The following is a 23,808-nucleotide window of genomic DNA, read 5'->3' on the forward strand; positions in this document are numbered from 1 at the left end:
CAGTGAATAATAAGGATTGTAGCAGACCCCAAACCATGATTTCTTAGAGAAGAAGAGGCACAAAAGACTCATGGGCACACACTAGTCTAGAGACATGGAAATCTTGGATTGTGATGCCTATTTTATTTTTAGAAAATAAACTGTAATTATCTCTGATTCTAGCTTATCCTTTTAGTGTCTGATTTTGGGGCCAATGGTTCATCATCACCAAGTTGTGCATCAGGGTGGCTTGGAGAGCTGAGTTTGTGCTGAGGGAAGATTTTAATTTGTGTGGAGATAAGGCTGTACAACTCACACAGCTTCTAACAAAACTGCTTGTGTTGGAGCTAAATATCACACACACACACTAAAGGTCAGAGATAACAAAAAACATGCAAATTTAATAATAATCTGAACAATTACCATGTGCTGTCAAAACACCTAAGATCCTAACATCACATTTCTTTATTAGTGAATGCTCAAGTTTAAGTTTGGGGTTTTTTGAGCCACACACAGGGAGGATGTTATAGATGGACCTGGAAAAGACCTGAATTATTTTGACAACATCACCCCAGGGAAAACCTGTGGCAGAAAAAAGCAAGCATGTGGCTAAAAGAGACTCAGTCTCACATTGGAGAGATGCTGGGATAGTTTGTGTACTTTCCTGTACTACAAACACGGAAAAAGGAAATAATTTATTGTTTTAGAAAGCAGCAAAGTTGGATGAATTCCCATGAGTAAAGATGAGCACAACATGAAAGAAGAAAATTTCATTCTTGAGCAGCTTTGCTTGCATGTTTTTCAATAATTAAAGCTGTCTGAAACTGGAAAAAATTTTAATGAAATGTAATCAAATTCTTTGTAAAACAAGGGGTACCTGCAACCTCATCTCACTTTTTGAAAGAGATGCTATAAAAACAACTGATAGCCACTATAAAATGTATCTCTGCTTTAGTTCTATTTTATGACAGAAACTCATGAGACCTCTCAAGATTTTTATTTTTTAAATGGAGATATTTGAGTACCTAGCAGAAAGGCAGAAACTAAAAAATTAGTACTTATACAAATGCATCCTAACCAACCTCACTGAATTTCCCTGTGTATATTGGAAATCATGTTACAAGATAACACACCCTTGTTAGGAGTGCCTTTAATAATTACAATTAATTCTGCCAGTTAAGTTTGGAATTAGTGCAAAGCAGTGATTGCTGAATCAGCCTAAATCCTCAGCCACTAAGCAATTTTTGCTGCAGTGACAATTTACTACCAGCGTTTCTCACGGCCCCTCCCTGAAAGAAAAGAGCCTCCAAAGGAGGGTTTTTCTGCTACCTCTGTCTTGTATTCAAAGCAGAATAAGCTGGGAGCAGCTCTGGAGGTGTCCTTACCTTTCTGAGGCCTGATGATGAAGGACTGCGTGGCCCCGTTGACCAGGCGGCAGTAGCCGTCGATCAGGTCTGCCATGTTCTCTGCAATGGTTAAGGATGGTGCTGTCACTGTCAGAGGCTACAGAAGGGAAAAAAACAAGGCACCAACAAAGAGGAATTATTGCAGTTGCAGCCACTGAGTGGAACAGCTGTGTCATTGCATCAGAACTTTACACACGCCTACAAAGCGTAAACAGAACAATGTGGGTGAGCAGGGAGATTCCTGCTTGAGCTTTTGGGCAGCAAATTTCAAACAGGAGGTTCAGAAAGCACAGCTGGTAAAACCCTCCACCTAATGTAGTGTTAACTTGGGCTTATGAAGTGTAAACAACTGTTGAATACAACTGCTATGACTTCCAGAGTTACAATTAAGACAATTCTGAAGAAGTTGCTTATGCCTTAAAGCTCTCACAGGTGGAATCTTTTTCCCTACTCTCTGCAGTATTTGTTCTTTGCCTAAAAACAGCCCTTCTCCATTTCAAGAAAGATTTAAAAAAAAATAAAATATGTACAGTGGAAAGAGAGATGAAAGACATAGAGGCAAGCTATAAAGTTCAATAGCACCAACATTCATCATTCTGTGCACAGATCTGCCACCCTCCCTCAGTCCTGCTCTTCCACTGTTTTCTGGTGCAATGGACCAAGGAAATTATTTGATTTCACTTCCAGCACTGATTCCATGTAATACAAGGGAACAAATTTTCCTTCTTTTATATTTCCTCCTTACATAAATGTGGAATTGCTGTTTCCTCTCCAGGATGCAATACACATGCACAAGCTGCTAATAAATTGCATTTAAGAGTTCCTGTTTTTATATTAAGCTTCTTCTGTGAATATCAAAGTCTACAAGCACCAGATGCAAAACATAAAACATGAATGAACTTTAAATCTATTTTAAAACTAAACCCTGAACAAAAGTCCAATATAGAGAACATCCACATTAGGAGTGTGTTACATCCCACTCCTTGCAAGGAAACACAAAGTAGCTAGTTTATCAGCACATACAATATCAATTACATACCTCAGGTGCACCTGCTATCTTGAGTTGCAACATCCCTTTTCTGTCCTTGTCTTCACTGTTTGAATACTGAATGGTTTGCACTTGATTGAAATCTGCTAGATGGGTTGGCTGCAGAAAGACAACACCAAAAAATGAGGGAAAAAAAAATCAAAATTATAGCAAAATAGCCTGCTGTAATCCCTGGTGTTGCAAAAGCACAGGGAGACTTTGATCCTCAAACTACACGTGCAGAAATCTGTTCTCTGTTTCCTTCTAGAGTTTCATTGCCACTCACTCCCAACACACACAAACACCCAGAGCGGCTGGAAAAGGAACCCAGCTCCACTGTGCCCACAGAGGTCACTGTTGAGCAGCGCCAGGCACAGAACAACCTCTTGGGTGTCAACACAGAAAACTCAACAGGTTCAAACCACATGGAACCTGCACTGACACATTCCCAGCATCCCCCTAGACTGCTGGAAAAGGTTTGTTCTTAGCTCTGTGCTCCTGATTTCCCCATCTTCTCACTGCTTTTGAATTCATTTCAATAGAAAACTGGACATGGGCTCAGCTTAAGTTGTGATTGCAAATTTCCCAAACATTTTGCTGAAGGATTTGTCAGGACAGAGCTCCTTGCACCATGGGGGTGCACAGGAAACACTGAAATACAGCTGGAATCAAGTAAGGAAAAGGCTGTGAAGGATATGAAGAAAGTAAATAAGCAGTGCCTGCACAGATGTGCTCACCAACTGGTTAAACAAGCTCTGCATTTACACATTCCTAAGAAAGAGAACAACTCAGAATAATTAATGTTTCATTGGTAAAAAGTCCCCACCAATGCTTCAAATTCTGCAAGCCAAGAAATTCAGTCCCCACCACCAATACTTCAAACTCTACAATTCACTGGGTAGAAAAACCAACAAATTCAGTGCTAAAGCTGACACAGTCTTTGTACCTAAGACCAGAGCCTTTCCTCTGATCCCAAATCACAAATTAATACCTGACTTAGAGCTGTACATGCTGAGAGCTCCCAGCTCTGCTGTGTTTAACCCAGAGATCAGACTGGTCACTCCCCTTTCTGTGACATCCAGTTCACAACAGGTCATGGCTGTTAACACAGTGACTGAGAAAAAAAACACAAACCAGGAGCAGACTTACATTTGCACCCTTGTCTGTCAGGTAACTGATTCCTTCTTCTGGGCCAATTGCCAGCTCCACTGAAATAATCCAGCTTGACTTGGGAGTCAAAGGAGAAAGGGCAGAATTTCAGTAATAAGACAAGGCCTTGCTAAGGAACACTATAATCCAATGTGGTAATTACAGGTTTTAGTAATTAATATCTAGAAGCTTTTCAACTCTTTAAACAAAATTATATTCAAATCAAGTAATTCTGTAAGTGGCAAAACCGCTCATGACTGGTTTCCTGGGGATCTCTGCTACTCAAACTGCATTTCCATGCATTTTATCTTAGGTCTACATGAGAATTATGGATTTCCTGTATTTCCTGTATTTCCTCTTCTCATGAACATTGATATTCAAGTTCTAATTTCTGCTGGAGTCTCCATTTTCACAAACTGTCCAAACTTGGGGCCCTTCTTCAAAATTTGCTTGAAATAGGTAGAGATTAACAGGTATTAGGTGAAAATTTACTAACAGAAGTTGACATTTCCTTGTGGAAACAGCTGAAAAAGTGCACAAACAAAGCACCTATAAAATATTTTCTTTTACATACAATTTTTATCCAAGTAATGAATGATTATTTATTTTAGACAGTCAATAGAGAAAGCTCTAAATAAAATCAATAAATACCATTTGTTGCTAATGAAATCTAATTAAATAAAAAAGGATGTAAGCAAAAAATTATTGCAGAACCAAGCAAAAGCAATTTGACTGAAAGCTCCAGAATGGATTCTAATGATTGTCACATTCCTCTACTTACACCAAGAGCACACTTGAAGCATTCCTTGTCAAATCTGTACACTGGAGAGAGGATCTCAAAGAACTTCAAAATACTTTCTTCTCTATTGAGGTTGGCAAATTGTCGAAATGTTTGTTGGATTAATTTCCGTAGTGTTTTGGCCTGTGTATCAAAACATTTGGAGAATAATTATTTCAAATCTACCAGCTGAGGGATATTTTACGAGTTTTGGTCACTCAGTAGTACTAACAGTGTCTTTATCAATGAAATGCAGACAATTCTCAAGGAATAAAAAAACGCTTCCAAATGTAAGCAGCAGTTCTGCCTTTTGACTTCTGCTTAGGATCAAGATTATTTCTGCTATATCATAGAGAGGATATTTAATAACATTTTAAATAAGTTAAAATAGAAGACCACATGTTAACCCTTCCAGGAAAATTTGTTCTAAGTTCCTCATTTCTTTCAACTTCTGAACTGTGTCCCACCACAAAAAAACCCAGAATAATTTATACCTTCATATGATCTTTTAAATCAAAACCACCATTCTCTCTCTTACCTGGCAATAACAAGCCAGCTGTAGCTGTATCTTAATCTCTGCACACAATAACTTAGACTATCCATAATAAAGTGGATTCTTTCAGTCTGATAATAAGCAAAAAACCCCTTCAATATAAATAGATGAAATTTAAATAGTAGGCTAAGTGTAAAAAGTAAACCAAACCTTTAAACTAAACTATATGAATTATGTAGTCTAGCACTTTATTACCTGTTTTCAGAGTACAACTAACCACTTGGAGCAGCACAAAGGACAGCTAAACTAACACTTAAAAAAACTGAATTATCTGCCTCTACAAAATATATAATCCCTGAAAGGCAGCCACTCATATGAAAATAAAAATAGGGCCTGAGAAGCAGTATCTCTAAGATGCCCCCAATCTGAACAAACCATCAAGAATTGTGAATAAAAACATCTGTCTAAAGTGACTGAATGGCCTTAAAAAAATCCAGTTTTAATTCATCTTCCAACTACCAACAATGACAGAAAGCAAAATCACACTTATCTTTGCAATATGTCAAGGTTAAGACAGGAATTACCACTGTTCCTCCATGCAAACATATCTGAATGTCCCATTTCAACAGCAGTAAAACTCTTTATTCTCCCACTCTGCCTGTTAACAGCCCCAGGCACTACACAAATACCAATTTCCTTTAGTCGTTAGCACTTCCAGGCAGATTAGACACTCATTTTTAGAAAGCCTTTACAGAACGTTCAGAAGTCAAAATAGCCAGAAATGTTTCTGTGGGGTGTTTAGGAGTTACTCCAGTAGCAGTAATCCTAGGGTGTTGCATATTCACAAAATGATCAGTTTTGCAATGATGCATACACATCAAATTAACAAAGAAATCTGTAACTTTTGTGTAATTTCGAATTCTTTTGTCAATTTAGCAGACCCAACTCTCAGGTGGATCATTAAGGAGGCTGCAGAGCAGTCAGGAAATTCCCTCGGGCACCCAGAGCTGCCTCAGGCTTTGGAGGGACTCAGACACTCCACACTGCACCTCCCGGGTATCTTTATTTTTACAGAGAAAACCAAAACCAACTCCAAGGCAAGTGCAAACCTCAGCCTTAGCTTATCACTGGCAAATACCAGGAGCAAGACACAACAAAATAAAGAAACATTTGCCAGCTCAAGGCGTCCCAAGTATTTCAGCCACTCAGTTGAATAAAGATTCTGCCCATGGATTGTTTTCCTGACCAATTCCAGCATCACATTTCCTGCCAGGAATTCTGGCATATGTTATCTGGCTCTTTTCAGTCTACCAAGAAGCATTGGTTACTTTAAATTTTAACATCATGAGCAAGGTGTAAAGATAGAAAGTCCATCAGGGTCACAGGCTGGTTTGGGTTGGAAGGGACTTTTAAAAGTCCATCATGTTCCACCCCTTTGCCATGAGCAGGGACATTTTTCACTGTCCCTGGTTGCTCCAAGTCCCATCCAACCTGGTCTTGGACACTTGCAGGGATGGAGCAGCCACAGCTTCTCTGGGAAACCTGTGCCAGGGCCTCACCATCCCCACAGGGAAGAATTTCCCCCCAATACCCCATCCAGCCCCCAGCCCCTGCCAGTGTGAAGCATTCCCTGTGTCCTCTCACTCCGTTTCTTGTCCCAAGTCCCTCCCCAGCTCTCTGCCAGCCCCTTTAGGCATTGGAAGGAGCTTTCAGGTTTCCCCAGGTTTTTTCTCTTCTCCAGGTTGAACAGCCCCCAAAACCACAACTCCTCCATAACAGAAACACCTATCAGAAATATCTCCAAATAGCAACTTCAAACAAATTACACTGAAAACGTGATCTTAAAAGTATTTCTAAGAACCACTGTTTTGTTCCCCCTTTGTGTTTGTTCAAAGCAGAGAGAATTGAGAGAAATAATTAATTTTGTATTTCACAGCTATTGGGAACCTTCCTTTGCCTGCCAGTTCAAATTCCCTGGTTTTCACAAAGTGAAAGAGCAATTTAAGGATTTAAATCCTGTACTACTTTGAATAGGGATTTCATTTTCATTGAAAAGCAGACACATTTCTCCTTCCCTTGTTTTTCTTCTTCATATGTCCAACATTTTTCTTCATTTCTTTACAAGGTTCCCACTCAGCTTCACCTTCTGGCAACTCTTGTTACTTCTTTCTGCTATTTTCCCCACCTCAGGATTTCCGAAGTGCAGTTTTCTTGGTCAGTCAGTTTTCTGGCTCCATAATATTATTTTTGAGACAGTTATTCATGCTTGTACGTCTGGAGCCTTTCACCACAATTTTTCCCGTTAGCAGAAAATACAGTTTCAGATAATTGCTTAAATTAAAATGCAGAGGGGATTACTTAAATCCACTTGACTTCATTAGCTTCTGATTTTCAAAAGTCTTTTGAAACAAAACCTTGTCATGACAGACCTTTTGTGTTTACCCATTTAAATTACAATGCAGATTCTTTCCAAATCTCAAGTTGAATTCTATTATTTCTATAAAGCTCCACTGCTCACCAAAACCAGCTCCAAAATGGCAATTTATGATTTATACTTTCATGTATGAATTGTAAGAGACATTTTACCAGGACATTCATATTGAGGTGGCTATAAATGTAAAATACTTGGTGACCATTCTTAATCCCCCTTTTCAACACACTTGAGACAAATTTGCATTTTTTACTCTGAGAACATATGGACTTCAATGGCACTGAGATTCAGGAACGTTTATAGTCTTAGCTAGGATTAACCTAAGCAGAAATTACTGGAAATCTTCCTTGAATAAGTTGGATACAGTCTTGAGCAAGGAAGGCATCAAGTTTATCAAGTTCCCAGTAAAATATAAAATACTCTTTTTTCTTACACGTTCCCCTCCTCTTTCTCCAGAAATGTCATTTTTCTTTTAGGGAAGGAAAAGAAAAAAAAAAGGTATTTGACCCAAGAGGCTCCAAGGATTTGTTTTGCACTTTTACCCCCAAGGTTTGAGAGGCAGAGCTGTGCCCCTCTCACAGCAGCTCAGCAAGGCTGTGTGAATCACTTTATCCTTGTCCTGCCAGATGCACGACGGGGATTCAGATCCCACCAATCCCATGGACAGCTTGGATGTGTTTTCACAAAGCAAAACTGCACAGCAATTCCCTTAGGACTGTACAGTGAAAACTATAATGCCATTTTCAGATTTCTGACACTTTACAGCAGTACAGGATTGACTGGGACTCTAATTACCTTCACTGAATCTAGCAAACTCTTCGGGAAAAACCGTCTCAAACCAACATCTTTCCTAAAAGAGAAAATACACACACCATTAATACCAAAAACATTGTGCAGTATCACATTTCTCTTTTCAAGATGGTGCTTTGGGTCTGTTTTTTGTTTTGTTTTTAACTAGCATATATGATTACTAAACCATTTTTCTAACAACGTCCTTGAAAACCTCAGAGTGACAAACATTACCATTAAAATTCTAACTAGAGCCACTCCAACATCAAATGTGGCACAGCAGCACCTTCTAGTTTAAATCCCAAAGGATATTGAGGATATTGTTGAAATTGTAGAAATATTGTTATATTCCTACTATTATTTAACCAGGTACCTGTATGGAAAGTCTGTTATTTGAAATGGTGGCTTGGGCACAGAGGAGTTTTGAGAATAAAAACTGGTATTTGTACATTTTTAAATAATTGCAAACATATAGAAAGAATATTCTTAGAGCATGTAGTCAGGTGAAAAGGGAGCAACATGGAAATAGAATACCCTGATAAACCCCTGTTAGAATGGAGCAGAAGATATAAAAAGAATTCCAGAATGGTTTGGTTTGAAGGGACCCCAATGACCATCCAGTTGACAGGGACATGTTCCACTAGACCAGGTTGCTCAGAGCCCCGACCTGGCCTAAGGAACCCAGGAATCCATAAAGGAATACCCATGATATCACCTCACAAAGCCTGCTGAGTGCAATTCTACTACTGTTTTACCCTTTGAAGCACTGTAATTAAGGGGTTTTTTAAATTTCTACCATTATTTTTTCCTCATACTAAGCAAATTAAAATTACCAACATTTCTTGCAAGCAGCCTCACTTCTTGCCACTGTCAATTAGGTGACTGTGAGCTCAGAATTTGCAAACTGAATTTATCAAGCTCATGTTCACACCTCTAAATTGGGTTGTAGCCCTGGTTTGAAAACCAGAGCCAGTAAATATTTCTATGCTCTGATGTTATGTCTGACATGTGTTTGTCTCACTACTACTGAATATCAGCCTCAAAAAAAGGTGCTTGAGAAGTTGCCAATGACATTAGTGCAGAAAACACCACTGAACAACCAAGTGTAAAAAAACTCTCACGTAAAAAAGGAAAAATAAGAGAAAAATATAAATAGGAAAAGGATTTATAACTCAAAGGTGTTATTGACTTTTTTCCTTTAAATTTAGCATGTCACCATCTCTTTCAAACATTCTTATCTGCTTCTGGAACAAGTATGAAAGTGAGCTTTCCATGAGTGCATGCTTTGAACATTCACAGAAATACATCTGGAATTCTTACACTTGGCAAAGCAAGGAGAAGCTGTTAGCAGGCAGAGATATTCAGGATTTATTTACTGCTACCTAGGAGCACGAGAACAAAGCCAACACTAAAGTCAATATAAAAAGCTCACTCAGAAGAATAAACCAGGGTATTTTTAAAGCTCTCTGAAGATGAGTAGCATACAATTTCATACTAAAAACATCCTCAAGCAGGAGGAGCAGAATGTTCATGTGCAGCACTGGCATCTGTGCAATGACAGTAAGCTGCAGGATTATAAAACTTCATAAATGTTAATTCCTTCCATGCATTTCTTCTCAAATGCAAATGATACTTGGTTTATCATCCACACAGTTAAATGAATCTAACACACTATTACCATCTATATAATGTGCAAAGACATTTTGACAGGGATATATTAGTTTAACATTAAGCATTTTAGAGAGAGTTGGTGCTTCTGAAATGAAGCACCTCCCATCACCCTGGTATCCCTGATTTGAACAGTCCTGCAGCACAGGGAGGCTGCCACTGCCTCATTTGGTTCATTACCAGGACAAGCTGAGCAGCCTTTTGTACAGATCTGGGAGCAACAATCTGAGAAGAAATTCTTATGCAGAGTAAAACAGAGCACAACTCTTAACAAAACTTGTTAATAAAGCATTTCCTGTATTTAGCTGAGACAGCAAACTTATTTACTGGAGGAGAATTTAACAAAAAGAACCACACAGATTTAATGCCCTGGCCAGCAACAACTTATGGATACCTATAAATAAGAGAATAAGCCCTGGAAATTGGAACATACAAACAGTTTTACACACACAACCCTACAAACTCCTTCCCAGCTGTGCTGTGTGGGGGTGGGATGGCCAACAAGGGAGAAACCAACTCAGGGCTCTGGATGAAGGATTCAGCCATCTGGTTTCTGATTGCCAACAAGAGATAACCAGCACTGTTCAGGCAGTTCTACTGCAGCTTTGTACTCAACCTCATCTACTCCAGCCTACTTGTGGGCTTAAATCTGAATTCCATTTTTTAATGTACAAACTTCAATTGGATTAATAAAACACCAACTACAGATAGGTGATACTGCTTGTCTTACAGTGATAAGCAGCTTTAGGCAGCATGTATCATGTAATTTTCACCTCAATTCAAGTTACAACAACAAAAAAGTAATACTAGATTAACATAATAGACTTGAACATGCCTTTTACCAAATTGTGGCTGCACCTGTTCCTTCCTATTCCATTTCTGTACTTGTAATTATCCCTGTTCTCACTAACAGGCTTCACATTTATTAGGAAGAAATTCTTCTTTCACTCTATGAAGGCCCAATTATTAAAGGCTACTTAACAATTTGATCCCATCTACCATTTCCCATCCAGATCTGTTCTCATATGACAATCTGATCAAAGACAAATATACATGAAACATGCATCTGACAAAGGCAGCCAAGGAGCAATCACCCCCAATGCAAAAAAGGGTCATTTAAAAATTGCTCTCAGCTGGTTAAGTGCCTCATGATGTACTAAAACCAGCAATCCCCCCACAAAAAACACCAAAAAGCATCACTTGAGCAATAAATATTACTTGTGCAGTTCAACATTTATGGGCTATTAAGGTGATAAGATCGAATTAATGCATTTTGGGGATCACTGGCACTTTCTGCAGACCCTTTCCAGTCTGTAATTATCTGTAGTACAGTCAGTTTAAGGTGTTTTTATCCTTCATCTCTCCCAGCTAAATCCCATACAAATTACATCCTGGTTCTCAAAAAAGAAAAAACTTCTGAAATGCAAAATTCTCCACATCCAATTCCACATGGCATTAAGCTGTTACATTTTGCATTTCAGGGTTTTGTTTCACTATGCCTTTCACAGCAGCAATTTATTATTTCCTACCAAAGCAGTCACTGTTTGGAAAACACAGACTGAAGGAAAGAATTCACTGTTAAACTGAAAGCAGCCCCACACTGAATCCTCCTGGAACTCTCACCTGTTACATTATTAATTTATACTTTGTGTGACCTGTTATGACCCTGCTTTCCTTTGTCTCATTGTTTCCAAAGTCATTAACCTAATTACTCATGCTTGTAGCTTCTGACTTGCTAAAAAACTGACTTTAAAACACTTTACTCAAGTTCTTACTTGAAAATATGTATGTAAACTACACCAACCATAACTCACATACTTTCAAATCTTTTTTTATATCCCCTTTTAGTCTTGTCTATCTGCTCATCTCCTTTATTTTTATTAGTCTTTTCTCATTTTGTGATGTGTTTCCTCAACCAGGATATTTCTACTAATGTTTCTACAGACAAAAACCTGAAGTCTTAAAAAAAACTTTAGAAGTCCCTAATTCAAACAAAATCAGAGTTTTAAAAGAAATCTGAATAAATAAAGGAGCACTACAGAAATGCTAAATAAGCAGGCTATTTATCAAAGTTATCTTTACCTAGTAATATCATAGATCCCTCAAAAATCCTTGTAAACTTATTCATTGTTGTATAAAATCTTACCTTCCTCCTCCAAATGCTCTAATTTCACATCTCTAAAAGTTGGCACCCATTTGTCATTAAAAATAAGATTTAAAAAATCGAGACTTCACTGCTGCAACAACCTTTTATCCCAATTTTGTGTTAAACTGTACAGGATCTTTTCACAAGGGTAATTAGTAGAGATGAGCATGTCATTGTTGCATGTATGTCTGAAACCTTATCCACTATATTAATACAAATAAAACCAGTTTTCAGGTTTTTGCTAAAAAGCTGAAGGACTTTGGCTTGTTTGAACTGAAGCCATCTCCTGTACAACATGAATAAGTAAACAATAAATTTCATTACAAACAAAATATTTCATTACAAGGATGCTCCTTGGTCTTCTTAAAATTTGGGATACTCAGATAAACAATAACCTTGTTAACTGCAAGGTCACATCTCAGAAAATGCCTACAGTGAGCAAACAGAAACAAAAACAATATCACAAACATTTTCAAGTAACTCAAACTTTACCACAAATGAGTCACAGCTGAAGAATGCAACTGGGCACAGAAAAACACTGAGGAATAAAATCACCTCACAAGCAGAGTTGTGAATCCCATAAACATTTGCAAAATTGCTGAAAACCACAGTGAACCTCCTGATCAAGTTTAAACTACTCCAAACCTGTTTCTCTGGAGAGTTAAAGGCATTTTTCCTACTTCTACATATCAATCAAGGGTTTCATCATCCTTTTCTTACATTAAAGCATTTTAACCACCTTAATGGAACAGAAAACTTAGAACAGAGAGTTCTGTCACTGAACTGAATTTATTGTTCCTGCTGCAGAGAAGGGACAGTTCAAACCTCACAATACTTACTCTAACACTTCATAGTTGGACTTCTTTTCTAATGCATTGCCTCTCATCTCTCCGTAGGATCTCCTGAAGTCAGGAAAAATATTTGAAAGCAACAATTATTGGATAATTCAGCTTAAAACTACAACATCAAATAATCAAAACTTCCACTCAGCATCAGAAAACACTGGCAGAATGAATTCAAAGGTAAGTATGAAGTACATTATTATTCTACCTCAATGGAGCAGATTTTGATTTTACAAATTAATTGCATTTTCAGAACTGTTGCCACCAAAAGTGACCTGACCTGGCCTTGAGCAGCTCCTTTCCACCTCATGCTGCACTTCCCCCTGAGAGCCCCCTGTGCATGGAACAGGAATGATGAAAACTGCTCCAATCCAGCCATGCTCACATTAACAAGTAAATTAATAAATAGCTTTGTTAGGAGAGAGCTGAGATCATCGTTGTCACAGAATAAAATGGACCAGAAATGCTCATTCTAAGAGTTTCACAAGTTCATTTATGAGAAATATCTCATCAAAATGCTCTGAAGAGCCACAGCTTGAGAGGCAGGGAAGGCAGGACCTGGCTGACAACATAATCACAGATTATTACATTCATCACATGTTTTGAAATAAGGCACAATGATTTTGTAAGTGCATCAGGAGTTTGCACTTACACAAAGAATTTTTGTTTTCTCTGGGGCTACCAGCAAAACTTACAACAAAGGCATCAGGTTCTCCTGTGGTACCTGGGAAATTTCATAAACCTAAATTTTGTTTTAATTTGGAAAGTACTGTTCAAAGGACACTTTTATTCTCTCCTAACAAGTTTACATTTGTCATTAATTTCTTATCAATTTTACTTCTCTAATCTCCCTGTGTGAGACACCAGCATAACTAAAGCAAATGTTTCAGGCTGGAAATTCTCCATAAATTAGCAAAACCCAACACATGCATTTCAAAGCTGGGAACTCTCTCAAGGATCTGTTAATCTGATATATTTATCTTTATTTTCCAGCTGTCTATACAGTTGACAAGAACACCAAAAACACCCAAAAGGATCCTTAAGATTTAATAATTTCAAAACAGCACATTAAAAATTGAGTAAATACAGAGAGGAAAGGTAGCAGCACTTATCTATAATTACATTCTTTAGCTGCAGGATTTATATATGCAGAATAACAAGACTATTTACTAAATAACACCACAGATGCATTTTTTTTTTTAAACATACTTCAATGTACTCTACAGGCCTTTAAATTATTCAGAGGAAGAACTCACCCAAAAGGAAGTATCAAGATGTAATTAAATTAAAATTTTAAAATAATGTTAATTTAAAAATCACTAGAAATTAGTTACAATACAGTGTATTCAGTTTTTCTTCAAACTGCTTCATAGCAAAAAAGGTCTTATGATGTTTTATTCAACTCCACTGGTCAGAAATTGATGAACTTTAAGCAGTTTCAAAATTAATGTATATATTCTGTCAGAAAGATGTTGAATAATAAATTAAATTATCAGCTTACCGGATTTCAAGGCAACCTAGTTTCAAAGCAATTTCCTGGTCCACTTGATCTGCTATTTCTAACATATAGTCATTTTTCACCTACAGCAAAAGAAGCAGGGAGGCATCACAGAAAGATCAGTTCACTGCCAACACAGACTAAAATACTCCCCAACAACTTTTGAATGAATACATCTTAATTTTCTGGAATGGCAATTCACAGTCCAGGAAGAGAAATAAGAATTTGTGCTCAGATTCTCCACAAATGAGCAGACACAATTCTCCACAAATTTCTTTGGTAAGACACACATTTTGACCACAATGAATTTGATTGAAAAATTTCTTGTGTATGTCAATATTGCTTATGTTTTATTAAATATTATCAAAATTCAGAGGGACTGAGCAGATGGTTACACCTGCATTCCAGGCTGTGTTCTTGAACCATCCTGGTCAACAGGATTTAATTGTCTAGGCAGATCTAATCATGCAGGTAAAACTGATAAATGCCTAGGAATTACAGTGAAAATAAAAATAGAAGTAAAGAGAGAAGAATGTACACACTGTACTGCACACTGGCATAAAATAATGCTGAAATAGCAAGAAGAACAAAGAGTGAATGAAACTGGGTGGTGACCATCTAGAGTAGGAAACACTTCAAATCTTCATCTTGTTTTATTTACCAGCATGGATTTGGGCAGAATCCTATTTTTTAGGTAATGTTTCACCACACTGGAGTAAGAAATTGACCTGTACTAACAACAAAAAATTCAGGCAGAAAGAGAGAACAGAAGGAGCTCCCAAGAACTTCACTCTGCAAATCTTGCTCCAGTAACAAATCTCAGCAGATTTTCCTTCACAGCTCCTGTTTTCCTCTTATGAAAACATCAGGTTACTATTGAGATCCTGAAGTTGCAGCAAGTCCTGAAATCCCACAAAAATCCACGAACTGACTTGTGGATCTAAGAGGAGATGATGCAGCACACTTCACCCAGTGGGTTTGGTGAGTGATGACAAGTTGTAAGAACAACTAGTTCAAACTACTACTGCAGGGAAATGCATAAATTGGAGGTAAGGAAGCACAGCAGAGGATCCAACAGCTGGAGGTGTTCTCCACTCTGCATTTCCCTTGGAACATGTGAGCATCCACCTCAGCATTCCCTCAGCACCACTGTGGCAGCTGCTCCTGCTCCAAACTACAGACAAATCCCTAAAAATGTCCTGGACCTGAACTGCATTAGAAGTTTTAATTTGTTATTGAAAGACATGAAAGAAGAAATATGATAAACTGTGCAAGAATAAGAAATTAATTATTACAGTAGCTGAAACATGAGAAAAAAGCTTCTTACATTTGAATTCATACAGGCACTCAATATGACAAAATAATGAGCTTTTAACTCTTCTCAATTCAATTCCTACAAATACTAACGAGACAGGAGAATAATTGCCCTTCAGCATCATATAGTGTGCTATTTGTACACACATATGGAAATAATAATTCTGTATTCCCACAGTAATAGTATACACAATATGAATTCATAATTCTCTTTATTATGCTCACAATTTTAAATAATTTGATTTAGATTGGATATTAGGATGATTTCTCCACTGAAAGGGTGGGATTGGAAACTGTGCAGGAAAGTGGTGGAATCACCATCCCTGGAGCCATTCCAAGTGTGGCTGCAGCCCTTGGGGACATGGCTCAGCTGTGGAGGTGGCAGTGCTGGGTTAGTGGTTGATATTCCAAGTCTTTTACAGCCTAAATGGTTCTGTGATCCTATAAACAGCAAAATGCAATAAATTACACCAGGTTTTCTATTGCTGAGAAAGGACTTTGAGCTGCTCCTGCATGAAAACTGTCAGACAGGAGCTCAGGGCAGGTAAATCAGGAATGGAGTTTCAGGCTGCACAAACTGTTATAAATGACCTCAGCAAACACACGTGGGTGGTGACCAACAGCACAGCCCTCCTTATCCTCAGGTCTATGTGGGATACCTCCAAATGAAAAAAAAAGTGTTGAACATGGGGTCAGATCATACATGGATACCCAAATTCCAGAAATTCTCATGGTATTTTCCTGAGAATTTACCTTCATGTCCAGCCCAAACTACTCCACCTACCAAGTGAATCTGTTCACAAAATCCCTTGGCTAACCTGTCCTATATCCACCCAAATCAAATACCCACTGACTGATCACTTCTATTTCACTGAACTATTTATTTTCCCCAAAACTACAGATTCAATTTTTTGAACCATTTCAACAATTTTGCATCACCAGGACATTTCAAAGCCGTTATCCTCCTATTACTTGAGGTATTCAGACCCCAAGAAGAACTGGCTGTAGCAAAGTGATTTTTCAGTCCTGACACACCAAACCTCCACTCACAGGAACAATGATAATTTAAAGCCCAGTGTATTATAATCAAATGTGGATTCATTTATCTTCACAGTTCTTTGCCTTGTGGATCCCAGTCCTTGATTTGTTAAACTAAACAGTTTAAGAGCATCTCCAGTCTGATGCAAACATGATTTTAAAACGCTGCTAGCCTCCTATTCCACAAATAAATAAGCAACATTACCCAAATATTTAAAGTTTGGGGTTTATCTCCTCTTGCCCTGCAGCTTGTGAGCTTTCACAAATTCCAGTCATGCTCCCAGTTTGACTCTGCAACTACAGACATCAGATATTGACTAAGAAAATGTAAAATACCATCCCCCATTCCAACAAAATGGAAGGGGAAAAAGAAGTATTTTACATTAGGTACACCTGTTTCAGTGTTTAAACTTTGTGAGTTATAAAAGATTATAAGCTTTAGGAAACCTGTGGTGAGAATCCAGTGGTCTGGATTTAACAGTGTCCTACTATGGATAACCAAAGGTGCTTGAATCTTCCCTTTTTTCATAAACCTGCCTGCACACATTCTTCTTTCAATTTCAACAAGGAAAAAAAAAGCAGATTCAATTTCTACTGCCAGAATACCAATGAGAACTTCTCTTATCACCTTTAATTTTGCTTGACTATTCTCTTTGAGATGGCATCAGATCAATGCATTAACTAATGCCTGCGCAGAGATGAGATAAGAATTTCACAGGAGGTTCAGCACAACCTCCTAAGGAAAAAGCCCGAGCAAATATTAAGTGGCAGAGACATAAGAGATAATTTAATGGTAATTAAATGCACTGTCACAAGGCAATTGAATAGTTTCCCAAGAAGCCTTTTGTGTTTGCTCAATTATAACTTTTATTATTATTATTATTGTTAATATAATTAAATGAGAGAAATGAGAATATTTTCTGGGTTAGACAAACAAAGGCCCCATCTTCAAGAGCACAAAGCCTATATACATACAAAGGCACAAAACCTGAACTCTTAGAAATCTAACAAAACCCATCAGTTTTTTTTCCGCTGACTACAAATTCAGAAGCATGTTAAGAGAGAGGATGAAGCCTTCCCTGTGGGGTTTGGAGATCCTGTTATCTGTGAGCTTGTCACACGCCCTGGCAGTGTGTGCAGACCTTTGGCTGCACCTCCTATGGCTTGGAAATTTGAGTAATTGTGCAAAACCTGGAGAAGCTGAAGAACACATCTGTTTATATATACAGATGTATAAACACACACAGATAATTTTCAAGCAGATCAAACGCCACTGCCATAATCTTCTCTACAATTTAATTGTTCAGAATGGGATCCTTCCAAAGGCAAAACCCTGTAGGATGCTATTTAATACACCTTAATTTCACCTAGTTTGTAAGACAAAACTGTTTAATACAAACTTGTCACACAAATCTGATTTAGAAAAGCCACCCCAAAAACCCAAGTGTCCAAACAACAAATCAGAACAGCAACCTTTGATCTCTTTCTCAAGCTCAGCAAAGCCTTTAAGGTGTTCCTGCTAAACCTCTGTGCCACTACATCATTTACACCCCATACTGGAGACCAGATGCTCTGGCAGTGATAAAATGACATGAAATCTGTATTTATCTCCAATAGTTTATGGTCACGATGTCACAGCAATGAAAATGCAGAAAGATCAACAAGGCAAACACTTGGACTGACACCAGGATTAAGAATTCAAGTGTCAACACTGCTAAAATCCTGTATACTTTTTATTTGGTAACAATCCAACCCCAAAATATGCTAACAGAAGTGAGTCACTTTGGTGTATGTTGCTTGTAACATATTTGCTTCCACTGAGTTACTCATTTTGTATTCCCACATAATGTGCTTATCTCAACTCCCTGAGAAAAATACATTGGAGAACAGTTTAAAGGAGGATAAGAGACAAAAGTAATTTATTGCTGCAAATTGCTGTGCTGATTTTCAGAACCTTTTCCCTTGGATTTTTTTTTAGTATGTTCTAAGAAGCTGAAGTCAGATTTACAGTCAAGCAGGTGCATGCTTTGGGGGGAAAGGATTAGTCTATTTAAGTTCCATTAAACATGGAATAATGGAAATAAAAACTGCTTCAGGCTTCCAGGCAAGTGCTACTGCAGTGCCAGCGTCAGAGGAAGCAACTCTACTGAAATTTGTTCATTCACAGGATGGCAAATCAGAATTAAAGTGTGACCTAAACTTCACATTTGGAGTTGACTTCTTGGCCACAACAGCTACAAAAGTCTGGTACAAAAAAGAGCTGCAGTGGGGAAAATAGGAATGTTAAGCATAAAGGCACCTCTCAGAGGCAGGAAAAAGAACTCTTTCACATGTTCTGATAAAATTAAAAATGAAACAAAATTCACATTGCCCCTACATACAGAATGTACATCACCCAGCATCAGTGAATAAATGCTTAGAAAGGGCAGTAATATCCAAAGAAAAAGGGATTTTGAAATCCAACACAATCCTACACCATATTTCCTGATTTATTACTGCCCTGATATTCAGCAACAATTCACTTTATTTAAAACACCTTTTTATTCTTAACAATATTATAATTTTTTAATCACTCTTCCCTTTTTAGCCAGAACAGAAATCTTTTTTCTGTCTCCAGTATTTTGGACATTAAAAGTTCAAAGATACTCCTAAATCACAACAAAAGAAAGGAGGTGAACACAATGTGAACTAAAAGGCTTCTCCCACATGGAAGATGGGCACATAAACATAAGGCCAGTTTTATTTATGATGTCAAGACTTATAAAATATTTGTTCTTTTACTTGAATGGGGAAATTATTGATGCTGTCACTTCTAACTTCTCAAAATTTACCAGAAAATAATGGGCAGTTTCCCAGCTACAGAAATGGACAGCCAATCCCAGATGGAACAATTTAAAATAAAAATTGAAAACAGAGGAAAGCCCATGTTTGTGAAGATGGAGAAATTGAAGAACAGCCCTGTGCTATGATTTAAGGAGAAATCTATCACTGGCCTTGTATTTTCTATACCAGCTGCTACTTTCAGAAGCCATCTGCTTCATTTTCCTGCACACGAGTTTTTTATGCAGCTGCAGTATTTCAGAAGAAGGTTCACCCAGGCTGACAAGCAGTTCATAAAAACACCATGCTGGATTTAGATTTCTTTATTAAGAACAACAGCAAAATAATTCTGAACTTGGCAAATGCTTTCCAGTTTAGGGATTTTTAAAAAAAGCTATTAGATACTGTGTCCTAAAAAGATATTTTAGGTTTAAACTTGTTTATAGCCTTATAAATTATTACATAAAATTATTAAACTTGACATTGAATTTTCAAGCATAAATACTGTGGAAATTCTTTAGCAGCAGTACTATCAAATGGTGTCTCATAAAGGGCAAATACCAATAATTAGCCACTACTGGCTTTCCCAGCTTAATGTTACCAAGAAATTTCCCACAGGATAAACTCCAATTTTTTAGGAGGACAGTTTAAAAATAAGCAATCTATTTCTCTTGCTTTTCTTTCAATCTCTGTGACCTACTTACACAACTTCGTCCTTTTTTATTTCTATTTTTTTCCCAAATTTGCACTTCTTTGAACACTGCATTTAAACAACCCTTCAGTGACTAAGTTCCCACTGAAAAGTTAAGACCAGACCCAAAAAGAATCATCCCAACATAGGAGATATTTAGATAAGCAGCCAAACAAAGAAAATGTCTTCTGTTCTCCATTCAGTACATAGAACACAAACACTAATTACAATCATTTAATGAAGCATGAAAACAAAGATTTATAATACATCATTTTTTCTACACATTTGTTCTACACATTTATTTTTAGCTGGTGCTTTTATATATTGGGAAATTATGTACTTCCACTTAGTTGGTGAAATTTATGTTAAAAAAATACAACCTGCCCCTTAATTGTCCTGTATATGCAATAATTTATTTATTCTCAGTAACTTCTCTGGATTTATTTTTAACAGCTCAGGTGTGTTCTAGCACCTGCTTTTAAACATTCAGGTTTCTAACTCTGGAAGGTAATTTGGTGTTAGGTTTTGTATGTTATAGTTTGCCCTCAGCCACCACAGAATTCAACCAGGATCTACCTGTTTTACAACAACACACAACACTTCTGGTGACACCCATCCCACCAAAATCCACAGAAATTATTCCTGCCATTTACCAGTTCCAGCTTCTGTAATGAAAGACCAGAATATCTCAATATATCCATGGGAAAAGCTGATCTTCAGCAACCACTTTTGTGACCAGGACAAAAATCCAAGTATACAGCTCATTTGTTTTCCCCAAAATTTCCCATTCAAAACGAAGAACATTGCTCTGCTCTGCACCTGCAGCAGGTACAGCACACAATTCCACCCCAGTCCATGGCACAATTCTGTGCATCCACCAAAAAGAATGATCTCAGATATTGCCTGCTACTGCTATGAAATGCATAATTTGGGAAATGCACAATTCTCTGCTTTCAGCTGTATTGCTCCTTGTAGTGTTAAACACATCACAGCATCACTGTAGGACAGACACATGATTGGGTAAATGTGGAACAGACACCCAGTATAAATTCTGATATCTGTAAGGATCAAACTGCTCCTCAATCCTGGTTTTCCACGTTTATGTAGGACACCAAATTTTCATCACTACAAAATCAGCTTGAAGAACAGGGTCCCAACCCTCACTACTACAGCCTCAGAAATCTGATGCAGCATTAACCCTGAAAGATTTGTGCCTCATCTGCTCTGAATGAAGCCCCATATGTACAAAAGCCCAATGTCTGCTTTTAATGTCATCAGTATTTTTAGAAACCACCTTAATGATCATAATGGTAGTTTTTAAAATACACACAGGAGGGAAACACATATGTGTTCCCACCCCTATTTACCCATCTGATAGTATTAAATTTGCTATAGGAGATAAGTCAATATTAGGGAAAATTAGGGCTTTGGCCTCATCTAGGGGAGTTAAAAGCCCAGATCCAGTATCAGGATAACATTCATCTGCCATCTGCCCTCAGCTGCTCCTCCTCTTCGTGTCCCAAGGTCACAGTCTCTATATTATCTAGGGCTGATCTTTGACATCTCTAACTAATTTTGGAAGCTCCTCTGTTAATAATAAGGGCATTAGAGATGGGCTGGAGGGAAACCAACTTGTGACAAGGCATTGTTAGGGGCAGAGCAGCTAAAAATGGTGCCGTCTGTGCGGGCGGGCTGAGCTCCAGATGTCACTGCAGGAGACGCGGCTGCCTCCAGCACAAAGTAGGGCTGGACTCCTGGGAGCCATGCAGAACTCAACCTGCTGAACAAGCCTTGCTCCCAGCTCTTTTTATGCTTCTCCTTTCCAACACAGAGTTTCCAGATCAGGAGAGTCCTAGCATCAAGGTAAATCAACTTTTCTGTGGGTTTTTATTGTTGTTATACACAATTTAACCTGCTAATTGCAGTCACGTTTTGTTCCAGACTACTAAAGAGACATTTACACACATCAGTCCATGGAAACCTGGCTCTGGAATTTAAAATCTATCAGGCTGAATATGAGCTATTTTAGAAAAGCCCACAAAGGAAGATTTTCACTGTTCTGGCTGCCAGGTGGAAATTTTAAATCAAAGCAAGCCCTTCCCTTTGTCCTGAGCTTGGCTGAGCACTTAGGAGGTGTTAAGGAATAAGAAGTTTCACAAGTTTCACATTCCCACCACAGAGCACTAAGGGAAAGCAGACATTGGGCACACAACATTTGCAACCAAAGCAGTTCCACAACTATACAAACAGCAGAGTCTAAAACAAGAATGCCAGCAGAGTTTGGAGGGGGTCAATTAACTTTTACAAGAGAAAAAATACTTCATAGGATACTGTGAATATCAGCAACTTCAGAAATTTACCCCTGTCAAGGAAATCTCACTTTTGTCTTTTTAAGCTGTAAAGAGCAGACAGGAGAGGCCCAGATTAATTCACAGTTTTATCAAAAAATATATTTTTAGTATCTTTTTAATCAGCTGCAGTTCTTATATTGCCACCTTCCTGCAGGGCACAGTTTTTGCCTCAGCCTTTAACTCTCCATGAAAGATCTGTTGGGTTTGGGGTGGGTTTTTTTTGTTTTGCTGAGGTTTTTTTTTTTGTTTTAAATAGGCTGCCAACATCAGGAACAAGGCCAGTTTTTCTCCTAATGTCCTTCATTTCCTTCAAAGCTTTTCCTGTCAAAGTAGTTTGCTTTAGGTCTCCTATTTTTATTAGGGTGTAAGAGATGTTGTTATTTAATTAGGTTAAAGAGTCTAATTCCCACCCTGCATTTCAAATTACATCTCACGCACCTAAGCCTTATAAAACTTTAATCATTAAGTTATTACAATAATTGCCTGGACTTAAAACTTCCTACATGTCAGGAACAGAGTTATAAAAATAATTTAATTTGCATGAAGTATTTATCTGTCACAATATAAAGAGATATTTCATTTAATGAAATACCTTTTGAGTGTGAACATAATCTTTACAGACACTACAGAGGAAAAAAGTGTCAATTGGTCACAAAAACTTTTTCTCCACTTTTTCTGAGCATGTTTTTGCCTTTATTTTTTAATAAGGAGAAAGTTGGGGGTTTTTTTGATCTTTACTTTTTAAAAAGAGTTTTCTTATGAAAATGAACCTGCAGTGTACTTATCTGGTGAGGCACAGAGCCCTCGTGGCACAGAATTCAGCTCAGTTTTTTAGAGCATCACTGACCTGCCCTAACTTCGAGATCATCCCCTGCTTGCAATTTCTTCTTACACAAACTTTGGTTAATTTTAAAAAACAAATTCAAAACAGTTCAGTCCTGTGGTCTCCTTTACTTTATATATATTAACATTTCCAGGCTAGCTCCACACTGCAGCAGAGAAAAATTCAACACTGATAAAAACAACCTTTTCTTCTTCACTGGGTCTAAAAAAAAAAAAACCCCAAAAAGTTACTTTAAAAGTCTTCTGTTTGAGCACAAGGACAGCAACAATGGAACAGCTGATGCCCAAGAGCTGCCCCCACCCCCCATACAGATGCTTACTCCCTTTTCATCAAGGGATAAACCATCTCCAATTACTGCAGGCTAACATGTTATTCAAGGATAAATGTGTGCAGGCTCTTGTCCCACGACAAAAGGAAGGCAATTCAAGTAGCTTACGTCTGATTCTCATTACATGAATGTTTTTAAAAGCTGTATTCTATCTTCATTTGAGCTATGGCTTCATTGCCCACTCAGCTACTAAGGCAAAACAGAGGAGCCTGTCCC

General features: G+C 37.8%; 1 protein-coding gene across 3 annotated transcripts in view; it reads right to left on the reverse strand.

Moving 5' to 3' along the window:
* PTK2 (protein tyrosine kinase 2) overlaps nucleotides 1-23,808 on the reverse strand; it is a 129,512-nt gene that overhangs the window by 59,602 nt on the left and 46,102 nt on the right. For all 3 annotated transcript variants that reach the window (XM_059477578.1, XM_059477586.1, XM_059477570.1), the window contains exons 5-11: nucleotides 14,210-14,289; nucleotides 12,706-12,768; nucleotides 8,059-8,113; nucleotides 4,343-4,483; nucleotides 3,562-3,639; nucleotides 2,425-2,532; nucleotides 1,365-1,482 (exon numbers count right to left, since the gene is read on the reverse strand). In XM_059477578.1, coding sequence (XP_059333561.1) covers nucleotides 1,365-1,482; nucleotides 2,425-2,532; nucleotides 3,562-3,639; nucleotides 4,343-4,483; nucleotides 8,059-8,113; nucleotides 12,706-12,768; nucleotides 14,210-14,289 — 643 coding nt within the window. The remainder of the gene's footprint in view (nucleotides 1-1,364; nucleotides 1,483-2,424; nucleotides 2,533-3,561; nucleotides 3,640-4,342; nucleotides 4,484-8,058; nucleotides 8,114-12,705; nucleotides 12,769-14,209; nucleotides 14,290-23,808) is intronic.

The sequence above is a fragment of the Ammospiza nelsoni genome, chromosome 1 (assembly GCF_027579445.1).
Source record: "Ammospiza nelsoni isolate bAmmNel1 chromosome 1, bAmmNel1.pri, whole genome shotgun sequence".
NCBI lineage: Eukaryota > Metazoa > Chordata > Aves > Passeriformes > Passerellidae > Ammospiza > Ammospiza nelsoni.